Source organism: Hippocampus guttulatus, chromosome 11 (genome assembly GCF_054856545.1).
Source record: "Hippocampus guttulatus isolate MCC_2025c chromosome 11, RoL_Hgut_1.0, whole genome shotgun sequence".
Lineage (NCBI taxonomy): Eukaryota > Metazoa > Chordata > Actinopteri > Syngnathiformes > Syngnathidae > Hippocampus > Hippocampus guttulatus.
Window position 1 is genome coordinate 4,123,219 of NC_141271.1, and position 23,025 is coordinate 4,146,243.

Below are 23,025 nucleotides of genomic sequence, written 5' to 3' on the forward strand. Positions count from 1 at the left end.
AGATAAAGTGCCAGGGGGCCCAGTTCAGCAGGATGGGTCCCAAGGGCCCTTAACTGTGTTCGGTCCCAAGGGCTTTTGGGACCGAACACAGTTAAACTCATGACATTACAACTGAGGTTTTGGTCTCATCGGTATCATCGGAATTTTATGAAGCATCTGTTTGCTGGATGCATGTCAAAGCTGATACATATCTAAGACTTCAGCATTGCTCATTGACATGACAGTGACAGCACAATGTTTTTTTAAAGGTTGTCAAATTTGTAAAACAATCTCAGAAAACTCCATGTCTCTCTGATGACTTTGGAATTTAGACAAATAATTGTGATAATAAGCACAAACTGCTGTCCATTATAAATCTAACCCTTTCATGCACCCTGTAACATGATAACAGTAAGTTGTCCACTATAGTAACCACTGTCCCCGAAAGGGTTAAAAAAAACTGCTAGGGAATAATTGGAATCTTTGACATTGTAAAGTAAACCGAAAACCAATATGATCACAAATGTATAAAATGAGAACTGGAGACAGCAGTGAGGGGCCATTACTCTCCACATTCAGGTCGTCACTTTGATGATGATCAGATCTGCTCCGTCAGTCTTAGGTGAGAGCACCCTCCAGACACTGCGTCTTCACTGCCATCATAATGAGCCACACACAGCTCATCATCAAGCATGCTATGTTCACTCATGCTGCTAGCATGCTGTCACCATGAATGTATCAGCCATGCACTGTGATTTGGACAGTACCGATGTTAATAGTGTCATGCTAGTTTTGAAGCCAAAGAAAGTACTGTACATAGGTGGGGTAACTACACAGAGAACGGCTTGTGTCGTGACTATTTGGGGACCAAAACAAAAAGTGTTTTTTAATCCTTCTCTGGGTAAAGTACTTGTTTTTGCCAGTATATAACAAGAAGTGTACCATTAAGTGTATAAATAGGTATGCCATGACAGTAAAGTAAATTAAACATAAAGCTGAGCTTTAGAAGAGATGTATGCAGCGAGTGTGGGCACCTATGTGACGATTCCTTGCAATGTTGACAGAGAGGAACATACTGGGACCAAAATTCCACCCGGAAATATTCGTCGAAACGTATTTGTGCTGCAATTCCAGCCAAGAATGGACGGGCCGTATGGGAATCTCCCGAAATTCCCTATGACCACCACGTCGCTGATATGAGACCAAAGTGTTGAGATTTGTTGTGAGATACTGCATGATATATGTCAAGCGTAGATACCCTTTGATTACACAAGAGTTAACCCTTTCATACTGGGACAAATTTCACAGGTGCTGACATTTGGTCAACATTCCATCCACCCATCTATCAATCGTCTTCCAACCTATAGAGGGTAACAGTCAGTCTGATTTGGAACATTGTTAATGCACCCACCCCAACACACACACACATAAAAACACACACACATACACACCAGTTGTGCAGCAGTATGGGGTGTTTAGCAAAATATATTAACAATGATAATAATAATAATAATCATCATCATCATTATTAATTCATTTAATTGCTTTCTACAATAACTCAGAAGGTCAGATGCACGCTGATGTCATATTTCTGAATGAAATACAATGACATCCACCACACACATCAACGGAGCACAGAATCTGTCAAGTCAAGTCAACTTTATGGTCAAATATGCTCTATGTGCAACATTTCATCTGTGCTGTATGTTACATGTTACACATACAGTACATTTGACAATAAAGTTTTATCCAATCCAATACCCCCTCCGTGAGTCGTCACCTTACCGTGGTGGAGGGGTTTGTGTGTCCCAATGATCCTAGGAGCTAAGTTGTCTGGGGCTTTATGCCCCTGGCAGGGTCACCCATGGCAAACAGGTTCTAGGTGAGGGGCCAGACAAAGCACGGCTCAAAGACCCCTTATGAAGAGAAATATATATGGACCAAGGTTTCCCTTGCCCGGACGCGGGTCACCGGGGCCCCCCTCTGGAGCCAGGCCTGGAGGTGGGGCTCGTTGGCAAGCGCCTGGTGGCCGGGCCTACACCCATGGGGCCCGGCCGGGCACAGCCCGAAGAGGCAACGTGGGTCCCCCTTCCCATGGGCTCACCACCCATGAGAGGGGCCAAAGGGGTCGGGTGCAATGTGAGCTGGGCGGCAGCCAAAGGCGGGGACCCTGGCGGTCCGATCCTCGGCTGCAGAAGCTAGCTCTTGGGACATGGAATGTCACCTCTCTGGCAGGGAAGGAGCCCGAGCTGGTGTGTGAGGCAGAGAATTTCCGACTGGATATAGTCGGACTTGCCTCCACACACAGCCTGGGTTCTGGTACCAGTTCTCTCGAGAGGGGTTGGACTCTCTTCCACTCTGGAGTTGCTCAAGGTGAGAGGCGCAGAGCAGGTGTGGGCATACTCATTGCCCCCCGGCTCAGTGCCTGTACATTGGGGTTCACACCGGTAGACGAGAGGGTTGCCTCCCTCCGCCTTCGGGTGGGTGGACGGGTCCTGACTGTTGTTTGTGCATATGCACCAAACAGCAGCTCAGCATACCCACCCTTTTTGGAGTCCTTGGAGGGTGTGCTGGAGAGTACTCCTGCTGGGGACTCCCTTGTTCTGCTGGGGGACTTCAATGCTCACGTGGGCAATGACAGTGAGACCTGGAGGGGCGTGATTGGGAGGAACGGCCCCCCCGATCAGAACTCGAGTGGTGTTTTGTTATTGGACTTCTGTGCTCGCCACGGATTGTCCATAACGAACACCTTGTTCAAACATAAGGGTGTCCATATGTGCACTTGGCACCAGGACACCCTAGGCCGCAGTTCGATGATCGACTTTGTAGTTGTATCATCGGATTTGCGGCCGCATGTTCTGGACACTCGGGTGAAGAGAGGGGCGGAGCTGTCAACTGATCACCACCTGGTGGTGAGTAGGCTCCGCTGGTGGGGGAAGATGCCGGTCCGTCCTGGCAGACCCAAACGTATTGTGAGGGTTTGTTGGGAGCGTCTGGCGGAATCCCCTGTCAGAAGGAGTTTCAACTCCCACCTCCGACAGAGCTTTTCCCATGTTCCGGGGGAGGCGGGGGACATTGAGCCCGAGTGGACCATGTTCCGTGCCTCTATTGTTGAGGCGGCCAATCTGAGTTGTGGCCGTAAGGTGGTTGGTGCCTGTCGTGGCGGCAACCCCCGTACTCGCTGGTGGACACCAGCAGTAAGGGATGCCGTCAAGCTGAAGAAGGAGTCCTATCGAGCCTTTATGGCCTGTGGGACCCCAGAGGCAGCTGACGGGTATCGACTGGCCAAGCGGAACGCAGCTTCGGTGGTCGCCGAGGCAAAAACCAGAGCGTGGGAAGAGTTCGGTGAGGCCATGGAAGCCGACTTCCGGACGGCTTCGAGGAAATTCTGGTCCACCATCCGACGTCTCAGGAGGGGGAAGCAGTGCACCACTAACACTGTGTACAGTGGGGATGGGGCGCTGCTGACTTCGACTCGGGACGTTGTGAATCGGTGGGCAGAGTACTTCGAAGACCTCCTCAACTCCACCAACACGCCTTCCTTGGAGGAAGCAGAGCCTGGGGACTCTGAGGTGGGCTCTCCTATCTCTGTGGTTGAAGTCACCGATGTGGTTAAAAAGCTCCTCGGTGGCAAGGCCCCGGGGGTGGATGAGATCCGCCCGGAGTTCCTCAAGGCTCTGGATGCTGTGGGGCTGTCCTGGTTGACACGCCTCTGCAACATCGCGTGGTCAACAGGGAGAGTGCCTCTGGATTGGCAGACCGGGGTGGTAGTCCCTCTTTTTAAAAAGGGGGACCGGAGGGTGTGTTCCAACTACAGAGGGATCACACTCCTCAGCCTCCCTGGTAAGGTCTATTCAGGGGTGCTGGAGAGGAGGGTCCGTCAGGAAGTCGAGCCTCAGATTGAGGAGGAGCAGTGTGGTTTTCGTCCCGGCCGTGGAACAGTGGACCAGCTCTACACCCTTAGCAGGGTCCTCGAGGGTATGTGGGAATTCGCCCAACCAGTCTACATGTGTTTTGTGGACTTGGAGAAGGCGTTTGACCGTGTCCCTCGGGGAGTTCTGTGGGGGGTGCTTCGTGGGTATGGGGTACCGAACCCCCTGATACGGGCTGTTTGGTCACTATACCACCGATGTCAGAGTTTGATTCGCATTGCCGGCAGTAAGTCGGAATCGTTTCCAGTGGGGGTAGGACTCCGCCAAGGCTGCCCTTTGTCGCCGATTCTGTTCATAACCTTTATGGACAGAATTTCTAGGCGCAGCCGAAGCGTTGAGGGGATCCGTTTTGGGGGCCTCAGTATTGCATCCCTGCTTTTTGCAGATGATGTGGTGCTGTTGGCTCCTTCAAACAGGGCTCTCCAACTCTCACTGGAGCATTTCGCAGCCGAGTGTGAAGCGGTTGGGATGAAGATCAGCACCTCCAAATCTGAAACCATGGTCCTCAGTCGGAAAAGGGTGGAGTGTCCCCTCCGGGTCGGGGAGGAGATCTTGCCCCAAGTGGAGGAGTTCAAGTATCTTGGGGTCTTGTTCACGAGTGGGGGCAGGAGGGAGCGGGAGATGGACAGGCGGATCGGTGCAGCGTCTGCTGTGATGCGGACGTTGTATCGGTCTGTCGTGGTGAAGAAGGAGCTGAGCCAAAGGGCGAAGCTCTCAATTTACCGGTCGATCTACGTTCCAACCCTCATTTATGGTCACGAGCTATGGGTCGTGACCGAAAGAACGAGATCCCGGCTACAAGCGGCCGAAATGAGTTTTCTCCGCAGGGTGTCCGGGCTCTCCCTTAGAGATAAGGTGAGAAGCTCGGTCATCCGGGAGGGGCTCAGAGTCGAGCCGCTTCTCCTCCACATCGAGAGGAGCCAGATGAGGTGGCTTGGGCATCTGATTCGGATGCCCCCTGAGCGCCTCCCTGGTGAGGTGTTCCGGGCATGTCCCACCGGGAGGAGACCCCGAGGAAGACCCAGGACACGCTGGAGAGACTATGTCACCCAGCTGGCCTGGGAACGTCTCGGGATCCCCCGGGGAGAGCTGGAAGAAGTAGCTAGGGAGAGGGAAGTCTGGGCTTCCCTGCTAAAGCTGTTGCCCCCGCGACCCGGCCCCGGATAAGCGGTAGATGATGGATGGATGGATGGAATCCAATACTGCACAGATGACATTTCTTCCCTCTCATCCTCCCAATCAACAATCAGTCCTGGTTCAAGCTACCTGAATCAAATCCACCAAAATTCCATTACAACCACCTGCGCCACAACTTAGACCTGATATTACCTGATCTAAAGTCTGGTCTACTTCCTGTCGCAAGAATGGAAGGTGCGCTTTGGGCATGTAACACAAAACGACCTCGGTCCGCCTAGTGAGGCATTTGGCAGTCTGCAAAATTCCAGAATATGGTAAACTAGACTTGCCCTGGCATGAAAATGAAGATCCGCCAGCTTTGACGCAGGTGTGCCTGTCTACGAAAATAGGGCCGACTTGTATTTAAGGAGTGTACTGAAAGATATACTGAACCAATAGAATAAACTGATTCAGCTATATTACTGCTACGGTCATAGAGGTTGAGAAATATAAATTTTGTTTTCATAACAAATATTAATAGATAATAACTCCAATAGTTCACAGGGCTGATACAGTATGAAGATATGTACGCTCTTATTAGACCTCCCGAGAGAAGACAGGTATAAACATTTTAGCTACACTTCCTGCTCATGAACTATAAAGCCCTGGTTTTAGCAGCTCCAAGTAAAACACCACGAGCAGCGTCTGTATGAAGCATGCATACTAATGTCTTACCTGCTTGACATCATATCCCAGAAGAATAAAGTTCAGATCCGGAGAAACTGCAAACTTTGAGGCTTTAAAGGTGGACTTTAAGAAGGACACGACATGAAAGACAAAACAGTTTAATACAAAGGACTTTCACAAATGTTTCAGAAGCCTGTTGAGCTCTTTTTTTTGTCAAATGCTGCATTAAAATCTTACAAAAGTGGTGTTTTTCAGCAAGAGCTCCGTTTGGTTGCTCTCTGTGTTGATTTTCAGCAAGTCTCCATCCCAGTTGAGAAAGACGATATCTTTTTCTAAAACACACAACAACAAAAACATCAAAAAATGTCTGCACTGCTTGTTCTCATGACAACATGAAGGGCTCACCGGTCAGTCACAGGGCTCAGATAGACAAACATCAGTCCCGTTTAGATTCACACTTACCCATAAATGTCTTTCTGGAAAAAAAATGAAATCATGATCACCAATCTTTGCTCACCATATTTAACCCTTTCATGCACCAGTAATGATAACCTGTAACCTGATAACATGATAGGATGTCCAGTGTAGTGACCGCTGCCTCTGAAAGGGTTAATTTGCAATTTTCATAAAATAATAACAAAATTCCTTTTTTTTCCACCAATATAATTTATAAGGGTTGCGATTGAATTTGGCAGTAGTAAAATGATCTGTGAAAAAAACCCTCCCCGGAGGAAAAACAACCAGTTAGAGACAGAAGGGTTGACCACCTTAAAAATACTTGTTTCCTTAGGCCTCTGGAACTTTGCTGAAATTATCACTGAATAGTCACCTTTGCAAGAGTTCACAAGAAGGAATTGGACAGATCTTGAGACAAAACAAGGGTGAAAATAGAAGCTGCCTTTTAGAAGTGCCCACGGCTGAGAAGATTAGCATGTCTTCCAACAATGACCAGCTCTGATTTATAGCTAAGCTCAGAAAGATTAAATGCTAAATTTGGGTATTAAGAGACAATCCAGCAGCACTTCATTGCCAGTAATTCTGCTGCTGTTTGGAGATGGCTTGGGCAAATCACCAACTACAAGCCCTCGAAGGTGTGAATGATTTGAACCTCGCCCAGAGCTTCATCACACAATGCTCTCATTTTGTTAGCTCATCAACCCTGGAGAACCCTCCGGACGCCCCTGCGCCCCCCAACACCATTTCCACCAACCCCCTCATCCCTTCTTTCTCACAACAACGCCACAGAGACCCTGGGCCAGGCAGTGTATCCCTAACGACCCAAAGACATTGTGCGGCCAAGCTGGCTCCCATCCTGATTGGCATTTTCAACACCTATCTGGAGTAATGCCATGTGCTAGCCTGCTTTGAGTCCTCTACTATTTTCTCTGTCTCCAAGAATCTACGTATTACATGACTTGAATGACTACTGATCTGTGGCGCTGACGTCAGAAAGTTTGACTTTATGTGCTGCATGACTAACAGCTCGAATCACTTCATGAGGATGGGGGTGAGTGCGACCGGGCGGTGGTCATTGTAGCTGGAGGGGGACGACTTCTTCGGGACTGGGATGATGGTGGTGGCTTTGAGACAAGTGGGGACAACAGCCTGGCTCAGTGAGGTGTTAAAGATGTCCGTGAAAACATCTGTGAGTTCCTCAGCACAGTCTCTCAGGGTGCGACCAGGAATGTTGTCAGGACCTACATCCTGAGGGAACGCCTCACACTATCCTGGGAAAGCGTTAGCACCTGGTCGCCAGGAGGGGGGTGGGGTCTTCTGTGCTGGGGTGTTGTTGTCTGTCTCAAAACGGGCGAAAAAGTCGTTCAGGTTGTTCAGCAGAGTGATGGAGCTGTCGCAGGTGTGCGGAGAGGGCTTGTAGTCCGTGATGGTCTGGATCCCCCGCCACAGGTTCCTGGTGTCTCTGCTGTCTTTGAACTGGTCTGCAATGCTCCTTGAATATTGTCTCTTGGCCAGTCTGATGCCTCGTGACAGGTTGGCTCTGGCAGTCCTGAGGCCCATCACGTCTCCAGCTCTGAAGGCAGTGTTCCTGGCCCTCTGGAGCCTGTGGACCTCACCTGTTAGCCATGGCTTCTGATTGGCCAGGATGGTGATGGTTCTGGTGACCGTGACATCATCCGTGCATTTCCTTATGTAGGACGTGACGGTCTCCGCGTACTCATTGAGGTGAGTGGTTGCATGTTTAAACGGATGGGGGAGGTGGAGGGCTTTGTCGGATCCTCTGATTGTAGTGTAGACGTTGTCCAGAATATTTGTGCCTCTTGTGGGAAAGTTGATGTGGCCATGGAGTTGTGGAAGCACGCTCTTGGGGTTTGCATGATTGAAATCTCCAGCCAAGATGACAAAGGCGTCGGGTTGGGCTGCCTGCTGCTCACTGATGTGCTGATGGAGTTCAGACAGGGCCATCCTCTTGCTGTTGGTTGAGCCAGGGGGAATGTATATTGCTCCCAGCAATATGGCACTAAATTCCCTCAGCAGGTAGAATGGCCGGCATTTGATAATCATAAACTCCACCGTTGGTGAGCAGCGCTTGCAAACCACAACAGCATCTCGACACCAGGCATCGTTGATGTAAACACAGAGTCCCCCGCCGCGAGTCTTCCCTGCCTCGACGAGCTCTCTGTGTGCTCGGTAGCATGTTAGCCCACCTAGCCGAATAGCCCAGTCCAGGACACTGTCGTTGAGCCATGTCTCCACAAAAACAAAGACGCAGCATTCACTCACGGTTTTGCGAGATGTCCGAAGTAAGCGGATATAGTCCAGTTTGTTGTCCAGCGAGCGTACGTTGGCCAGCGTGATGGTCGGGATAGCCAGTCGATGAGGGCTAGCTGCTAGCCTTGCCCGGATACCTCTGCGCTTCCCCCTCTTCTGCTTCCTTAGATTCCGTCCGTGGCGCTTCCACTGCGGGCTGGTTGCAGGAGTGGGAGTCGGTGATTGAGCAGGCCTCCGCAGCAGATCGCAGTCACGCAGCAGACCGCAATCAAGCAGTTTTTCCGCCCTTGTTGGTTTACTGTCCGTTTTTGTAGTTCTGCCGATGGCGAGCAGAAACTCACGAGGGTATGCACGCCTTGTTGCGCAACACAGTGAAAACAAGGAACATAAAGAACACGAAGAACACTGATTTGCAGGGGGAGAGAGAGAAGTCGCTGCGGGTAGCCGCGCCTCCATCTTGGAAAAAGATTGGCATCCACTTTGTATTTCATCTTAATTGTATTTGTCAACAAGATACAAAGTAACATGACCTTACAAACCCAACAATATGGTCTGAAAACGTCCACAGGACTCCTTCATTGGGTGCCACGGGGTCTCCAGAATAAAGAAGTCGAATAATGGATAGCATCTTCTCTCTCTCTCTCTCTCTCTCTCTCTCTCTCTCTCTCTCTCTCTCTCTCTCTCTCTCTCTCTTGTACGTATATATATATATATATATATATATGTGTGTGTGTGTGTGTGTGTGTGTGTGTGTGTGTACACACACACACGCATACCTGTATTTTTATATTTCTGTATATTTCCTCGGTGAAAGGAGATGCTAGCGATAGATTGAGGTGAGTTCTGCCGGCCTCTGGCAGGCTCTGTTTTTAAGATCCTATTTGCTGTCAAATCTTAAAATGGCCTCACCCCAGCCTACCTGTCTGAACTCCTCAGCCACTACGCACCTGCTCGATGCCTCAGGTCTGCGGACAAGCACAATTCGAGGTACCAAGAACTAAGAGGAAGCTCAGAGGAGATCAAGCCTTTTTCATTGCTGGTTCCTCTCTTTGGAATGACCTCCCGCTGAATGTTAGGCAAGCCCTTTCACTGACCATCTTTAAAACTCATCTTAAAAGTATTTTTTATTCTTTAGCTTTTGACTCAATTTGAGACTTGATTTTTATGTTTCATGTTTTGTGCTTTCTTCTGTCTGCATTATTCATTGTTTTATTGTTTATTGTTGTGTATATGATATTTGCTCCATGTCCAGCACTTTGTATTCAGCGGTGGTTGTTTTAAAGTGCTCTATAAATACAGGTGAGTTGAGTTGAGAAAATATTCAACTGCCATCTATCCTTCCATCTTGCCCAGATGTATAAGTAGATGTATAATCCTCCGCAGCATATCATACACAGATGAAAAATATTTGATTTGAGAAAAACAATGCTTTTTGTATCTGGATGTTGCCATGAACCTTACCTAAATATACATATATATTAAATATTAGTCAATTTTCAAAAACAAACACTTTAACTTGGCACTATACACGACATGACAACAAAATATAAAGTGCAGCTCATTTCAACTAATTTTGAGTCATTAGCAAACAGCTATCTCAAAATAAATCAAAGCAGACAAATGAGGATGCTGTATTAAAAAAGAAGAGACATAAAAATGGAAAATTAATTATGTGAAATCTCAGGTTAACTGTGAACGTGGCAGACAAAGAAACATTGCTCCCATTGGAAGCATGATGGATTATTTCGCCCTGGCATCACGCTCACTTAGACAACAGACGTGCAAAGGAATAATTGGTAGATCCCAGTGGTACCCTAGTAGATCAAAATACTCTGACAGGACTGCAGAAAACAGAGTGCACAACAAATTGATGAATAACTAGTTTTAAAATCAGAAGTCAAGAATAATGACTGTTATTGTGGATTACATATGACAATCTGGAATTTTGGTTCAGACTTTAGCAAGCATGGAATTTGACACGCTTGATTTGCTTTTGCGGGCCACATCAAATGATGTGGCGGGCCAGATCAGGCCCCTGGGCCTTGAGTTTGACACATGTTCTGGACAGTTTTACCTGAGGCTCTGTTGGGAGGCAGGAACTGGCTGGTGAATTTTGGCCCGTAAAAAGAGTGGATTAGCCGGGAGATTAAACCTTAAAGGTGGCGCAATAACCACAATCAATCTACTGGAGAAGCCAGAACTGTAAGTAAATGAAACCGCAACCTAGATGAGAATATAATATTAGCATTCATGCACAACGCTTGCCTCATTGTCAAACACAATATGTTACACATATTTTATAAAGAATACATTTACACACTGATGTTTGATGCTTCGGCACAAACAACAATCAGGACCTGTCACCCCACCCCAAGGGCAGAGGAAGGCTACCCTCTTGTCCACTGGAATGAACCCCAATGTATAGGAGCCAAGCCGTGGGATGATAAGTATCTCCACACATGGTCAACGCCTTTCACCGTGAGCAAATCCAAAGTGCAAGAGAGTCCCACCCATCTGGAGAGGACCGGTACCAGCGGTCAAGTTGTTAATGGAGGCGAGCCCTACTGTCTTCTCTGCCTCACACGCCAGCTCAGGCTCCTTCCCTGCCAGAGAGTTGATATTCCATACCCCTAGAACTAGCTCCTGTAGCCAGGGATCGGACTGCCAAGGTCTTTGGCCGTTGCCCAGCTCTCACGGCACCCTAACCCTTTGGCCGCTCCCACGGGCGGTGAGTGTATCGGAAGGGGTATTCAAACTGTGTCGTGGGATTATCTGCTGGCGCCCACTAGACCTTCAATACTTGACGCATGTATCCCCTTACGATGCATGACCGAACATAATAAATCGATTGGATGTTGTTATGCTGCCAATCATCCTTCTTTTCATTCGTGCAGGCCATGTTCTGCATTTACCTCCTTTGAGTAATTTGTAAATTGCAAATGGCTGCCTACAAGCACACAGATTTAACAATTCAATTATTAACTGTCTACATCAGGGGTGCCCATTACGTGGATCCTGACCTACCAATAGATCTAAGACAGGTCCCAAGTGGATCCGAGGAGTGTCGAGGAGAAAAAAAACAACCATTTGTGTGTTTTTGTACATGCTAGTCATATATTTTTTTCTGTTAATGTACGCTGCAACCTAATCATCCTATCAGTCCCATTTTCACAAAAAAATATTTAAAAAATAAAATAAAGCAGGTAAATCTTTAATTTACGGTGGCGCGGGATTACGTCACCGGAGGTTGTTAGCGTTCAGCAGTCTGCAATTGCACCTTGTGATCAGAGCTGTTGCGCTCTATCTTTTATCGTCATTATTCTCATTCAGAGTTTGCTTCGTGTACAATTCACCAAGGGCACGGGCAAAGAATAGGAATCTAGGAGGGCCCAGGGAAGCACTTTAAAACGGTACGTGTGAGCCATGATACTTAACAGGCTACAAAAGTGCATCGCATGCCTCAGTTTCAGGCTGTTTCTCATCATGGCATGTGTGTGTGTGTGTGTGCGTGCGTGCGTGTGTGCATGCGCACGTGCCGGTAAGGGTAGATCCGGGGAGGTTAGTTGAACTAAAAGTAGATCTTCGGTCCAAAAAGTTTGGGCACCCCTGGTCTACATTGTACTCTTGGATTAAGGTGGTACTCTCAGTACAGTGGTACCTCTATTTACGAACATCTCTTCATATGAAATTTTCAAGTTACGAAATGCCTCAACAGGGAAATATTGCCTCTTGTTACAAAAGAAATGTCAAGATATAAAAGGTAAAAATACAGTATGAGCTGCTAATAGCAGCTCCGAGTTTCCTGAATGCAACATATTTAGAGCTGCTCTGCCATTGGCTATTACCGAGCATCATCCTGGCATCCCATTGGCTAAGAGGGACCTCTACCAAATGTGTCTACGCAATGTCCTCATCAATCGCCCAGGAGGTGATCCGATAGTTTTATGTAAGTATGAATCACCCAGAAAATGTGTCGGGCGATCGCTCACTTTGCTGATGTTTGCCTTGGACATTTTCGAAGGATTGTTAAAAGCTGACAAAAGTAAACGTCATTGGATCAGTTCTTTAAAAAACGCCAGGCAAAAAACACTTCTGAGAAAATACATACCACTGATCCACTTTGCATCTGGATCATGTATTTGGAAATTCCGTTGGAAGATATCATCCAGTGTCAATTGTGATCCCCCAAAATATCCACGGTCATCTACAGAAAATAACAGGATAAGAATTTTAATCGGTCAGTAAGCTAAATAAAGTCAACTCTAAATACAAACATATTGTAAGACAACATCTGACCCAAAGGAACTTATTACATACAGCCATTGAAAAATTCTGTGACCCGCCTTTTTTCCTCGGTTTCTTGTTCATTTTAAATGCTTACTAAAACTAATGCTACTTTTGTTTGACCCAATAAATTAATGACAATAAAAGCAGCTCACACGAGTTGAATTCAAGAATTAATTGAGACATTTGACAACGGTTTTCTTGATAATAAAAAAAAAAATTCTTACATGAATAGCTATGGCATTGTCTTACCATAAATTATGCTTTTAGGCATTCCATGTTTTCTTTAGTGTCAGTTAGTCACTTGATACACGTTTAGTAGTCCCAGACATTATAATGAACAAGAAATTGAAGAAAACATGGTAGTCTTTTTTTTCCCATAGCTGTATTTATGTCATTAGTATGAATTTGGGACTACACCTTGATGGAAAACTCTGAGTTGGTTGAGTTAATGATGAATCTTGAGGTGCTGAACTGGTTGGGTTGTGGAAATTCAAGATTAGAATTCAGTAAAATCAATAAGAAACTGTTGTGCCATACCTTATCTCACTGGCACGAAAATATATATTGTCTGAGAAGGCTTACAGGGCGGAGGATTGTGTGAGTGTTTCCGTCGTTTTACTACCGTGTGACTGCTGCTGTTTTCCATGAAGAAGGAAAGAGGCGAGTGATGTGGCAGAGGGTGAAGAAGCTAAGCAAGGCTACAGTGAAAGAGTGGTGATACCATGTCCACTTTGTGGTGTGCATGTCCATTATATTTTTCTAGGTGGCTGTACAAACTGAGTTTTTTTTTCTTTACCCTTCATACCATCACTGCTGAGAGTGTCTTGACTGAAATGTTTTTTCAAGTTTTTTTCCTTTTGGGTTTTAAAAAAATCTGAGTGCAGAGTGTCAACATTCATGTCTGTGTTTTCTGCAGGGTTTTCACGCGGGAGTTGTTGCCAATGTTGATGTTGCCTGCTGTGAGTGGTGGATGATTATGATGATGATAACGATGATGGATTTTACATAACGACTTGTTCTTCAACTGCATGGTGATAAACACCACATTTGTGGCCATGTTCTCCGGGGTGTGAGACAATCTAGTTTAGGGCATTACAAGATGTGGTTAGAAGTTGTCAATAGATAATGTGGCAAATCTCTTGAGGTTAGTTCCCTTTGTGTTTGACTAACAGTGAACGCCAGCAGATTTAGGTTTCGGCTTTCACAGACTTTTTTGCCGTCCAGGTGGCGCACGTCATGCGGCCGTCACCCGTTCCCATCCAGGCGGCGCACGTTCTGCGGCCAGCTATCTTCCTTGCTGTACCCGCTGCTGCCTAGCTTTTACGCTCAGGTTTCCTGGACACCTTTTGGTTTCTCTGACTGCCTTTGGTTCGGGCCTTCTTGACCTGCCCCTCTTCCTGACAATAAACTAGTACCGGTACTCAGTTCATTGTTCTGACTGTGGGTCCTGTGCTCGTCTTAAGCTAAGCCGAACATTTTACTGGTCAAAGTTGGATACACTTTGCTTTCACGCAGTGTCACACTTACAATCAACCTTAAGTACAATTTAGAGTGATCAATTAACCTACTGCTAGCCTAACCTGCCATGCATGTTTTTGGAATGTGTGAGAAAACTGGAGTACCCAAAGAAAACCCACAGAGGAGAAAATGCAAACACCATACAGGAAGGCCAGGCTCCGGAATCGAATCCATGACCTCTGTACTGTGAGGCAGATGTGTTAACCAGTTGACTACCGTGCAACAAGAAGATATCTAAATGTTTTTAAATGAAAATGAGCCACTGACTCCAGTAAATTGATGACATGAAATATTTCATTGAATATATGAAGTCTGTAGTCAACATCAGTTTCACTATTCAAGACATCAAAGACAATGCAGTGTAATTTTTGGGACTGTCAAGGCCTGCCAGAGAAGGATTCATGGCTCAGTATTAAAATTGGATCGGAAGCTAGGAGTTGTCAGAACTCTAAACAACCAAACAGAGACCCCAACTACAGAGAATGGATGACAGAAAGCGCAAACACATAAGGAAGGTTCTAACTACATGTGAGTACTCCAGTTATGTATGCTCTCATTATAACTGTGAAACCGTAAAAGTAAATAAATATACAGTGCTCAACATAATTGAGAAGATTCCCTTTAAAAAGTAAGCTTTTTTTAAATCAGTTTTTCAAGGAACACAACAACAGTTGAGCGCTGTATAATCTCCTTATCTAATAATTACGCACATTTATGGATAATTAGCTTTGGCTTTGCGTACGAGTGTTTCTGGGTGTATGATAAAGTGATGCACTGTCAGCTCCCCTGTGGAATTCTCCCTTTGCATCTTCTCTCATGCTTCCCATTAATCCACTCTTTCTCCATGCATTGCAGGTGCTCCATCTGTTGTTTGTTCCATTGTTCAATGTAATTTACACATCATCCAATGTCTTTTCTTGGGGTTGTGCCATGAATTTAATATCTCTGTGATGCACTAACTGGAGTCTCCCCGGCGGATTAAGATCGCCAGTTGTGGATTGTCAGTCGTGTCAGTGCTCTCATTCACACCAAAGGGATGTCCAATGAAACTTCCCTTTTCCATCATCTGAGTTTATAAATCATCGTAAACTCGCTCACACCCATATACCATGTAAATGAGATCATATTAAAACATCAAACCCTTGTCAAAGCCCCACAGAACTGTACTGTTGTTGGCCACTGTTAACTTGGTCTGATGGTTTTGATCATGTCGACTGAAATCACATTCTTTATTCATATTAATGCCACAAACAAAATATGCAGTCTTACCTGCAGTCAACAAACTCTTCTCCGGAATGCATTATTTTCAATGTCTGCATTTAATTTGGCCATTTCAAGGGCCAGCTTTAATGTAACTGACTTGGTGCTGATCTATGTGTGTCAGTGTTGAGCGTGAGCAGGGCAGCATCATTGCATCATGGGAGTTGACTGCCGGGCGGTTAATAACAGCTATTTTAAATTATCTTGCAGGTCGAATATAGCCTGGTCTGGATGGGGCCTTTGGTCCACACGTTTGAAAAGTCTGCCCTCCTCAAATACATGACACAACATAGGAATGCAGCCTTTTCTGGTACAGACTCTAGGGGTGTTCACACGGCAACCTTTACTCCGGTGTAGCACCGAGGCTGCCCCCATAGATTGTTCACACGTACAAAGTTAAACCGGTGTAGCCCCTGAAAACAGCTTAAACCGGAGCAAATTTAACCCTGCTCCAGGAGGTGGTTTAAAATTTTACTCCAGAGTAAATGCGAGATTGGAGGCAGCACCGATATAAAATGGGACGCGTGAACGCTACAAGAGTAGACTCACTATGCGTGAGAAGAGTTGATTACATACGGGTCGAATGCGTTGCTTTCATGCTCTGTTGTACTTCCGTCATCTTTCCTTTTGTAGGTGACTGGACTGTCTCGGAGTTGTTTGTGTAGTTTATTCCTTTGTTGTGTGTTCACGAACTCCCCCCATAGAATTCCCCATAGAATTTATTTTGCGATTTCCTCTCCCGATTTTCTGTTTGGCGCATTATGTTTGCTTTTCTGAGTGTCATTGAAGTCATAGTTGATTTACGTTTTCGGGGGTGGTCGTTGAATGCCTCTCGAGCAGAAGGCAGGGAGACAGAGAAGGAGAAGGACGTGTCTGTAGTTGCTTGAGTTAAACAAATTAATAAAGTGTATGTTTTTAAAAAACAACAACACGACATCCACTACAACAGCTTGTTATCGCATCTCGCCCATCTCCGCTTTGTTCTAGTAGCCCATTTTTCATCAAGATGCTCTGGTGCCCCAGCACCTGACGCAGACCTGGTTTGGCCGGGCGACGTCTGAGCCGGCATGTAATTCGTTTTATTATCTCTCATCATTGTATGTGTTAGGCATTAGCGTGAAGGGTCTGACCCACAGGACCCAAGGACCCACACTGGATGGTGTTATGTGCTCATTTTTGCCCCAAGCGGGATTCGAACCCCATCTCCCAAACCGGTGCCTTACCAACTGATATATACAGTATATATATATATATATATATATATATATATACTGTATATATACAGCAGTGCACAATGGCTGGTGACCCTGAGAGAGGAGCACAGCAACCTCCCTGAACAGAACCCAGTTACCATAACAGTGGCAGACATACAGGAAAGAGTCTCAGATATGAAGAACTGGACAGCACCAGGCCCGGACATGGTCCACACCTACTGGCTAAAGAAACTCACAGCACTCCATGAGCGCCTAGCAGCACAAATGAACCAGCTGCTGAGGGATGGGACTCACCCAGGATGGCTAACCGAAGGGCGAACGATCCTGATCATGAAGGATCCCTCAAAGGGTGCAGTCCCATCCAACTATCGGCCAATAACCTGTCTCTCCACAACATGGAAGCTCATGTCAGGCATCATTGCGGCTAAGATAAGTGGACACATGGATCAATACATGAGCGAAGCACAGAAGGGCATTGGTAGAGATACCAGAGGAGCCAAACATCAGCTTCTGGTTGACAGAACAGTCGCACAAGACTGCAGGTCCCGACGTACCAACCTGTGCACAGCCTGGATTGATTACAAGAAAGCCTATGACTCGATGCCACACACATGGATCACTGAATGCTTGGAGTTGTATAAGGTGAACAGGACCCTAAGAGCCTTCGTTGCGAACTCAATGAGGATGTGGAAAACCACACTTGAAGCCAATGGCAAGCCACTTACCCAAGTGTCCATCAAATGTGGCATATACCAAGGTGATGCACTCTCCCCACTGCTGTTCTACATAGGACTGAACCCCCTAAGCCAAGTAATCACCAAGACAGGCTATGGATACCGCCTCAGAAATGGAGCTACGATCAGTCACCTCCTCTACATGGATGACATAAAGCTGTATGCTAAGAGCGAAAGGGACATAGACTCCCTGATCCACCCAACCAGGATCTACAGCAGCGACATCGGGATGTCATTCGGGCTTGAGAAATGTAGTCGGATGATGACTAAGAGAGGAAAGGTAGTCCGCAATGAAGGGGTCTCACTCCCTGAAGGAACAATAGCAGACATTGAGGACAGCTACAAGTACCTCGGTATACCACAAGCCAATGGCAACCTCGAACTGGCAACAAGGAAAGCGGCTACGGCCAAATACCTCCAGCGAGTGAGGCAAGTCCTAAGAAGCCAGCTCAATGGCAAGAATAAGACCGGGGCAATAAACACTATGCCCTGCCAGTGATCAGATACCCTGCAGGAATAATAAGGTGGCCAAAGGAAGAGATTCAGACCACGGATGTTAAGACCCGAAAGCTCCTAACCATGCGGAGGGTTCCATCCCAAATCCACCACCCTGAGACTGTACGCAAGCCGAAAGGAAGGAGGCCGGGGACTAGTGAGTGTAAGAGCCACTGTCCGGGATGAAACATCCAAGCTCCATGAATACATCAAGGAGAAGGCTCCAACGGATGACGGACTCAGAGAATGTCTCAGACAATGGGGAACAGAGGATGAGGCGCTGGAAGAGGGTCCCTCTTCCAACAGTATATATATATATATATATATATATATACCGTATTTTCACGACTATAAGGCGCCATTAAAAGTCTAAAATATTCTCCAAAATGGACAGGACGCCTTATGATGCGGAGCGTCCTGTCTATGCGCTGAGTTCCAAAACCTGACTGACAGCCGACACGCTGTTTATATAGAGAAAAGGCGGAAGTGACTGTGGACAGGCATGCGGCAAAGAAGTCGGCCAATCAGTGAAGGGTGGGCGTGTATATGTACATATATGGAGAGAAAAGGCAGACGTGAGTGACAGGCATGCGGGGAAGCAGTCCGCCAATGAGTGAAGGGTGGGCGTGTAAGTGGACGCTAAAGGGACACTACAAGCAGGTACCAACACCTGTATAGAGTGTGGCTATGTGCATTGTTGCAAAACAACTTCGGTTTTGGTTTCTAAGAACCGCCGAAAATAAATTCTACAAAGAGACACGCCTACGAAGCTCAGTTCAAACTTCAAGCCATTGGTTATGCTTTTGGCATGCGTGCCCATCTCACAGCAGCGGTGAAAAACCAAGTCAAGCAAATGAACTCTGAGCTTGCCGTTATTCCCGGAGGCTTGACTAAAGAACTCCAACCGCTGGACATCGGCATCAACCGGGCGTTCAAAGTAAAGTTGCGAACGGCATGGGAACAATGAATGATCGATGGCAAACACAACTTTACAAAGAGTGAGAGGCAGCGCCAGGCGAGTTACGCCACAATTTGCGAATGGATTGTGGCTGCTTGGACGAACGTGTCTGCTTGCACTGTTGTTCGGGTTTTTGGCAAAGCCGGCATCATTTCTGTGGAGCCACATGGCAATGAGAGTGACTGACAACGAGAGGGAACACGGCGTTTTTGATGGATTACCAGTACTTGCACAATTGTTCAATTGTGATACAGAGGATGAGGACTTTGATGGATTTCTGGGTGATGATTGATCGAAAAACGTGAGTACATTGTACGATGGCTAAATAAAATACAACGGAACTCAGTTTTCCGTTGCCTTTTTAAAAAGTGTTTTTAGCTTGTATCTGTATGTCTTGGCATGCTACCGTATGCTACAAGCTAACGTGTATTTAGCGTGCGCGCATGCATGCCGTATGTTTAAGGTGGCGTATGTTTTACCACTTTAAAATTGCGCCCAATAATACAGTGCGTTTTGTCTATGTGTAAAATACAGAAATAGCACCCATTAATGAGACTGCGCCCAACCATACGGTGCGTCGAATGGTCGTGAAAATACGGTATATATATATATATATATATATATATATATATATATATATATATATACACACCGTATATATATATATATATATATATATATATATGTATATATATGTAAACATTTTCAATTAAATAAAATGAATGAATTATTTCCGTGGTTTATAGTTACTGTACTGCTACGATATTGGCACCTGTGCCATGTTGTTTTATTGCTCGCAATGCATTGTGGTCTATATTAGCCTGTTGCGTGACCATCGAAGCCCACTACTTTTCCAAGTGCATTGTCGGTAATATTGATACATTTTTCCTCCCTGGACATTTGGACACCCCTTCAAAATAGCATATCCCCCTTATGAGTGTGCAACATAGACAATAGCGTGCACATTGGGACTCAGCCATAAGCTCAGGAGAAGGCCAAAGTACCTTGGAAAGCCTGAGCAAGCACAGGGAGAACATGCAAACACAAAAAAAGGTTCCTTTTCTGTTTAAACAATGATAAATACAGTACCATGAAACTATTTCAGCATGTGCAGTGAGTCTCACCTTTTGATAGCAGAACAATTGAGAGTCCAATAAGTGAAAGCACCACCAGAATGACAAGGAGGGAGATACCGATGCCCTTCCAGTTCCTATCTGTTACAATAGGCCCAGTGTCCTAAAAGAGAAGAATCCTATGAAAAACACAATTCAACATAAGGATGCACTCAAAATTCAATCACTGAAAATTTTCAGCCAAAACAGGATGTGATAATGCAAGCAAAAAAATAAAAAAGCAAATCCTCTGGGATTGCTAACCGATGTGCAACCTGCCTTATTGGTCAGCCGTGAAAACTGGAATGCTATGGGGCACTGCCTTGGAGCTCTGGGTTAGATCAGGAACATTGCCGTAAAATAAAAACATTTGCCCTCATGTCAAATTCTTGTTTCAGTCACATAGTCACCACACTTTAATATTTAATATATTTAAGATCATCCAACAAATGTAAAGAGCAGTGGTTCGACTCTTGAATCCCTCCCAGATGACCTAGCTTCTCACCCTCTCTGTCAGGAAGAGTGTGGACACCCTGCGGAGGAAATTCATTTCGGCTGCTTGTATCTGCGATCTTGTTCTCTAGGTCATGACGCACAATTCGTGTGCATAGGAACGTAGATCGACCAGTAATTGATAGCTTCGCCGATTGGTTCAGCTCCTTCTTCACCATTTGCTGTGATGTGAACGCTGTCATTGGTCTCAATGACAGAGTTCACATCACAGCAAATGCTGAACCGATCCACCTGTCGATCTCCCACTCCATTCTGCCCTCACTCAAGAACAAGATTCCAAGATACTTGAACTCCTCCATTTGCGGCAGGATGTCACCCCACCTGGAGAGGGCAATCCACCCTTTTCTGACTGAGGGCCATGGTCTCAGATTTGGAGATGCTGATTGTCATCCCAACTGTCATGTTCCGTATTTGGCAGCAGGTGGCAGGCGTTCATTCTGCTGTCTGCACATCTGCTGCCTATTTGTCTGTGATTATGCCTGCTATATCTAGGCGCTCCGGCTGTCGACTCCTTGCCGGAGTATTCCATGCCGTGTCACTGCTGTTGCCTATGTATTTGAAAGCGCTACTCGTATACTATTGTTGATTGTTACATTTTTCGACGTCTCCTTGTTAATATTCTAAGTGCGTGTGTATTCTAGTATTTGCCTAATCATTTTCCTTGCCGTTTTTTGCAAGCGCTTTTCGTTGTCGCGTTATATCATTTCCTGGTTCTCGTTATTTACCAGTGTTTTCTGTTTTCAATTAGACTGAGTTTTTGTTTATAATTAATATTATTTTGTGACGAAGTCCTTGTCAGTGTCTGCTATTTCGGGGATCCACTTATTCTCGTTTTTCTGTTACGTACGAAGCGGTTCCTTTCCCGCTTTGTGCGTAACGTGACACCAACCATTTCTGACTCAGCTGTGAACCACTCCAATGAAAGTTGGAAATAATGGCTTTAAGAAGCCATTAGTACCACATCATTGGTAAAAAGCAGAGACGCAATACTGAGGTCACCAAATCGAAACCCCTTATTGTCTCAGATGCGGCTAAAGATTGTGTCAATAAAGGTAATGAACAGTATCGGTGAGAAACCGCAGCTTTGGTTGAATCCAACCCTCAGTGGAAACTAATCCGAATTACGACCAAACTCCGATATCAGTGGTCCCGGGACCACCACAGAAGTCCCAGAGGGACAATGGCTCAGCGCCTTCTCCAAGTCCACAAAACCACTGTAGACTGGTTTGGGTGATCTTCCATGCATCCTCAAGGGTGCTGTCGAGAACATAGAGCTGGTCCACTGTTCTACTGCCAGGATGCTCCTAAATCTGAGATTCGACCTATCGATGGACCCTCCTCTCCAGGCAGTGACTCCCTTACGGCCACAGTAACGATCAACCATCGTAACAATGGAGACACGGAACATGATGTACTCCGACTCAATTGCCCCTGCCTCCCCCGAGATATGGCCGAGGTTCTGCCAGAGGTGGGAGTGGAAACTGTTTTTGACAGGGGAGTCTGCCATACGTTCTCAGAAACCCCTTACAATTCATTTAGGTCTGGCAGTTCGGACCAGTATCTTCCCCCACCATCGGAAGCAACACACCACCTGGTGATAATCGGATGACAGCCCTGCTCCTCTCTTCAAAGGTGGCATGGCTCAGTGGTAGAGGGGTTTATTTCCCAACCCAGAGGTTGGAGGTTCATTGTGACCTTTCAAAGTGTCCTTGAGCAAGATACTGAACCCCTGGCTGCTCCTGATGATGCATCATCAGTAGGTAAATGAGGAATAGTGTAAAGCACTTTGAGTACCAAAGGTGGAAAAGCGCGATGTAAGTTACTGCCCATTACCATGTAACCATTAAACCGAGTGTCCAAATCATGTGGCCGCAAATACCATCGTATTTGCGGCCACATGATTTGGACGACTACAAAGCCATGCCATCAATGGAGGGGGTCCTGGTGCCAACTACAAATATGGACACCCTTATATTTGAACATGATGTTCATATTGCATAATCCGTGATGAGAACAGAACTCCAGCAACAGAACATCGCTCAGGTTCAGATCGGTGGGTCCAATCTTCCCATTCAAATCCTTCTGTTCTCACTCTCAAAGCCCACGAGAGAATTGAAGTCCCTCAGCAGAATGATGGTGTAGACAGCGGAAGTGCTCCCCAACACACCCTCCAAGGACACCAAAAAGGGTGGGTCATCTGAACTGCTTTTTGGTTCAAATCAAAAACAAAAGCCAGGAACCATCCCCCACCCAAAGGCGAAGGGAGGCTACCCTCTCATTTCATGGAGGTGAACTCCAACATATAGATGCCAAACCATGGAGCAATATACTGTATATGCCCACACCTGCTCGGCGCTTCTCACCGTGGGCGACTCTAGAGTGGAAGAGGGTCCATCCCGTGGTTCCAGAGTCCAATTTGTGCGTGGAATCGAGCCCAACTATTTCTACTTGAAACTACTCTGCCTCACACACCAGCTTGGGCTCCTTCCCTGC

The 23,025-nt window shown here is 46.3% G+C and overlaps 1 protein-coding gene across 1 annotated transcript in view; it reads right to left on the bottom strand.

Moving 5' to 3' along the window:
* The window catches only part of LOC147197835 (inactive dipeptidyl peptidase 10-like), a 116,078-nt gene that overhangs the window by 43,836 nt on the left and 49,217 nt on the right, over positions 1–23,025 (bottom strand). The window contains exons 2-5 of the mRNA XM_086124006.1: positions 20,032–20,143; positions 12,550–12,645; positions 5,952–6,046; positions 5,763–5,837 (exon numbers count right to left, since the gene is read on the bottom strand). Coding sequence (XP_085980132.1) covers positions 5,763–5,837; positions 5,952–6,046; positions 12,550–12,645; positions 20,032–20,143 — 378 coding nt within the window. The remainder of the gene's footprint in view (positions 1–5,762; positions 5,838–5,951; positions 6,047–12,549; positions 12,646–20,031; positions 20,144–23,025) is intronic.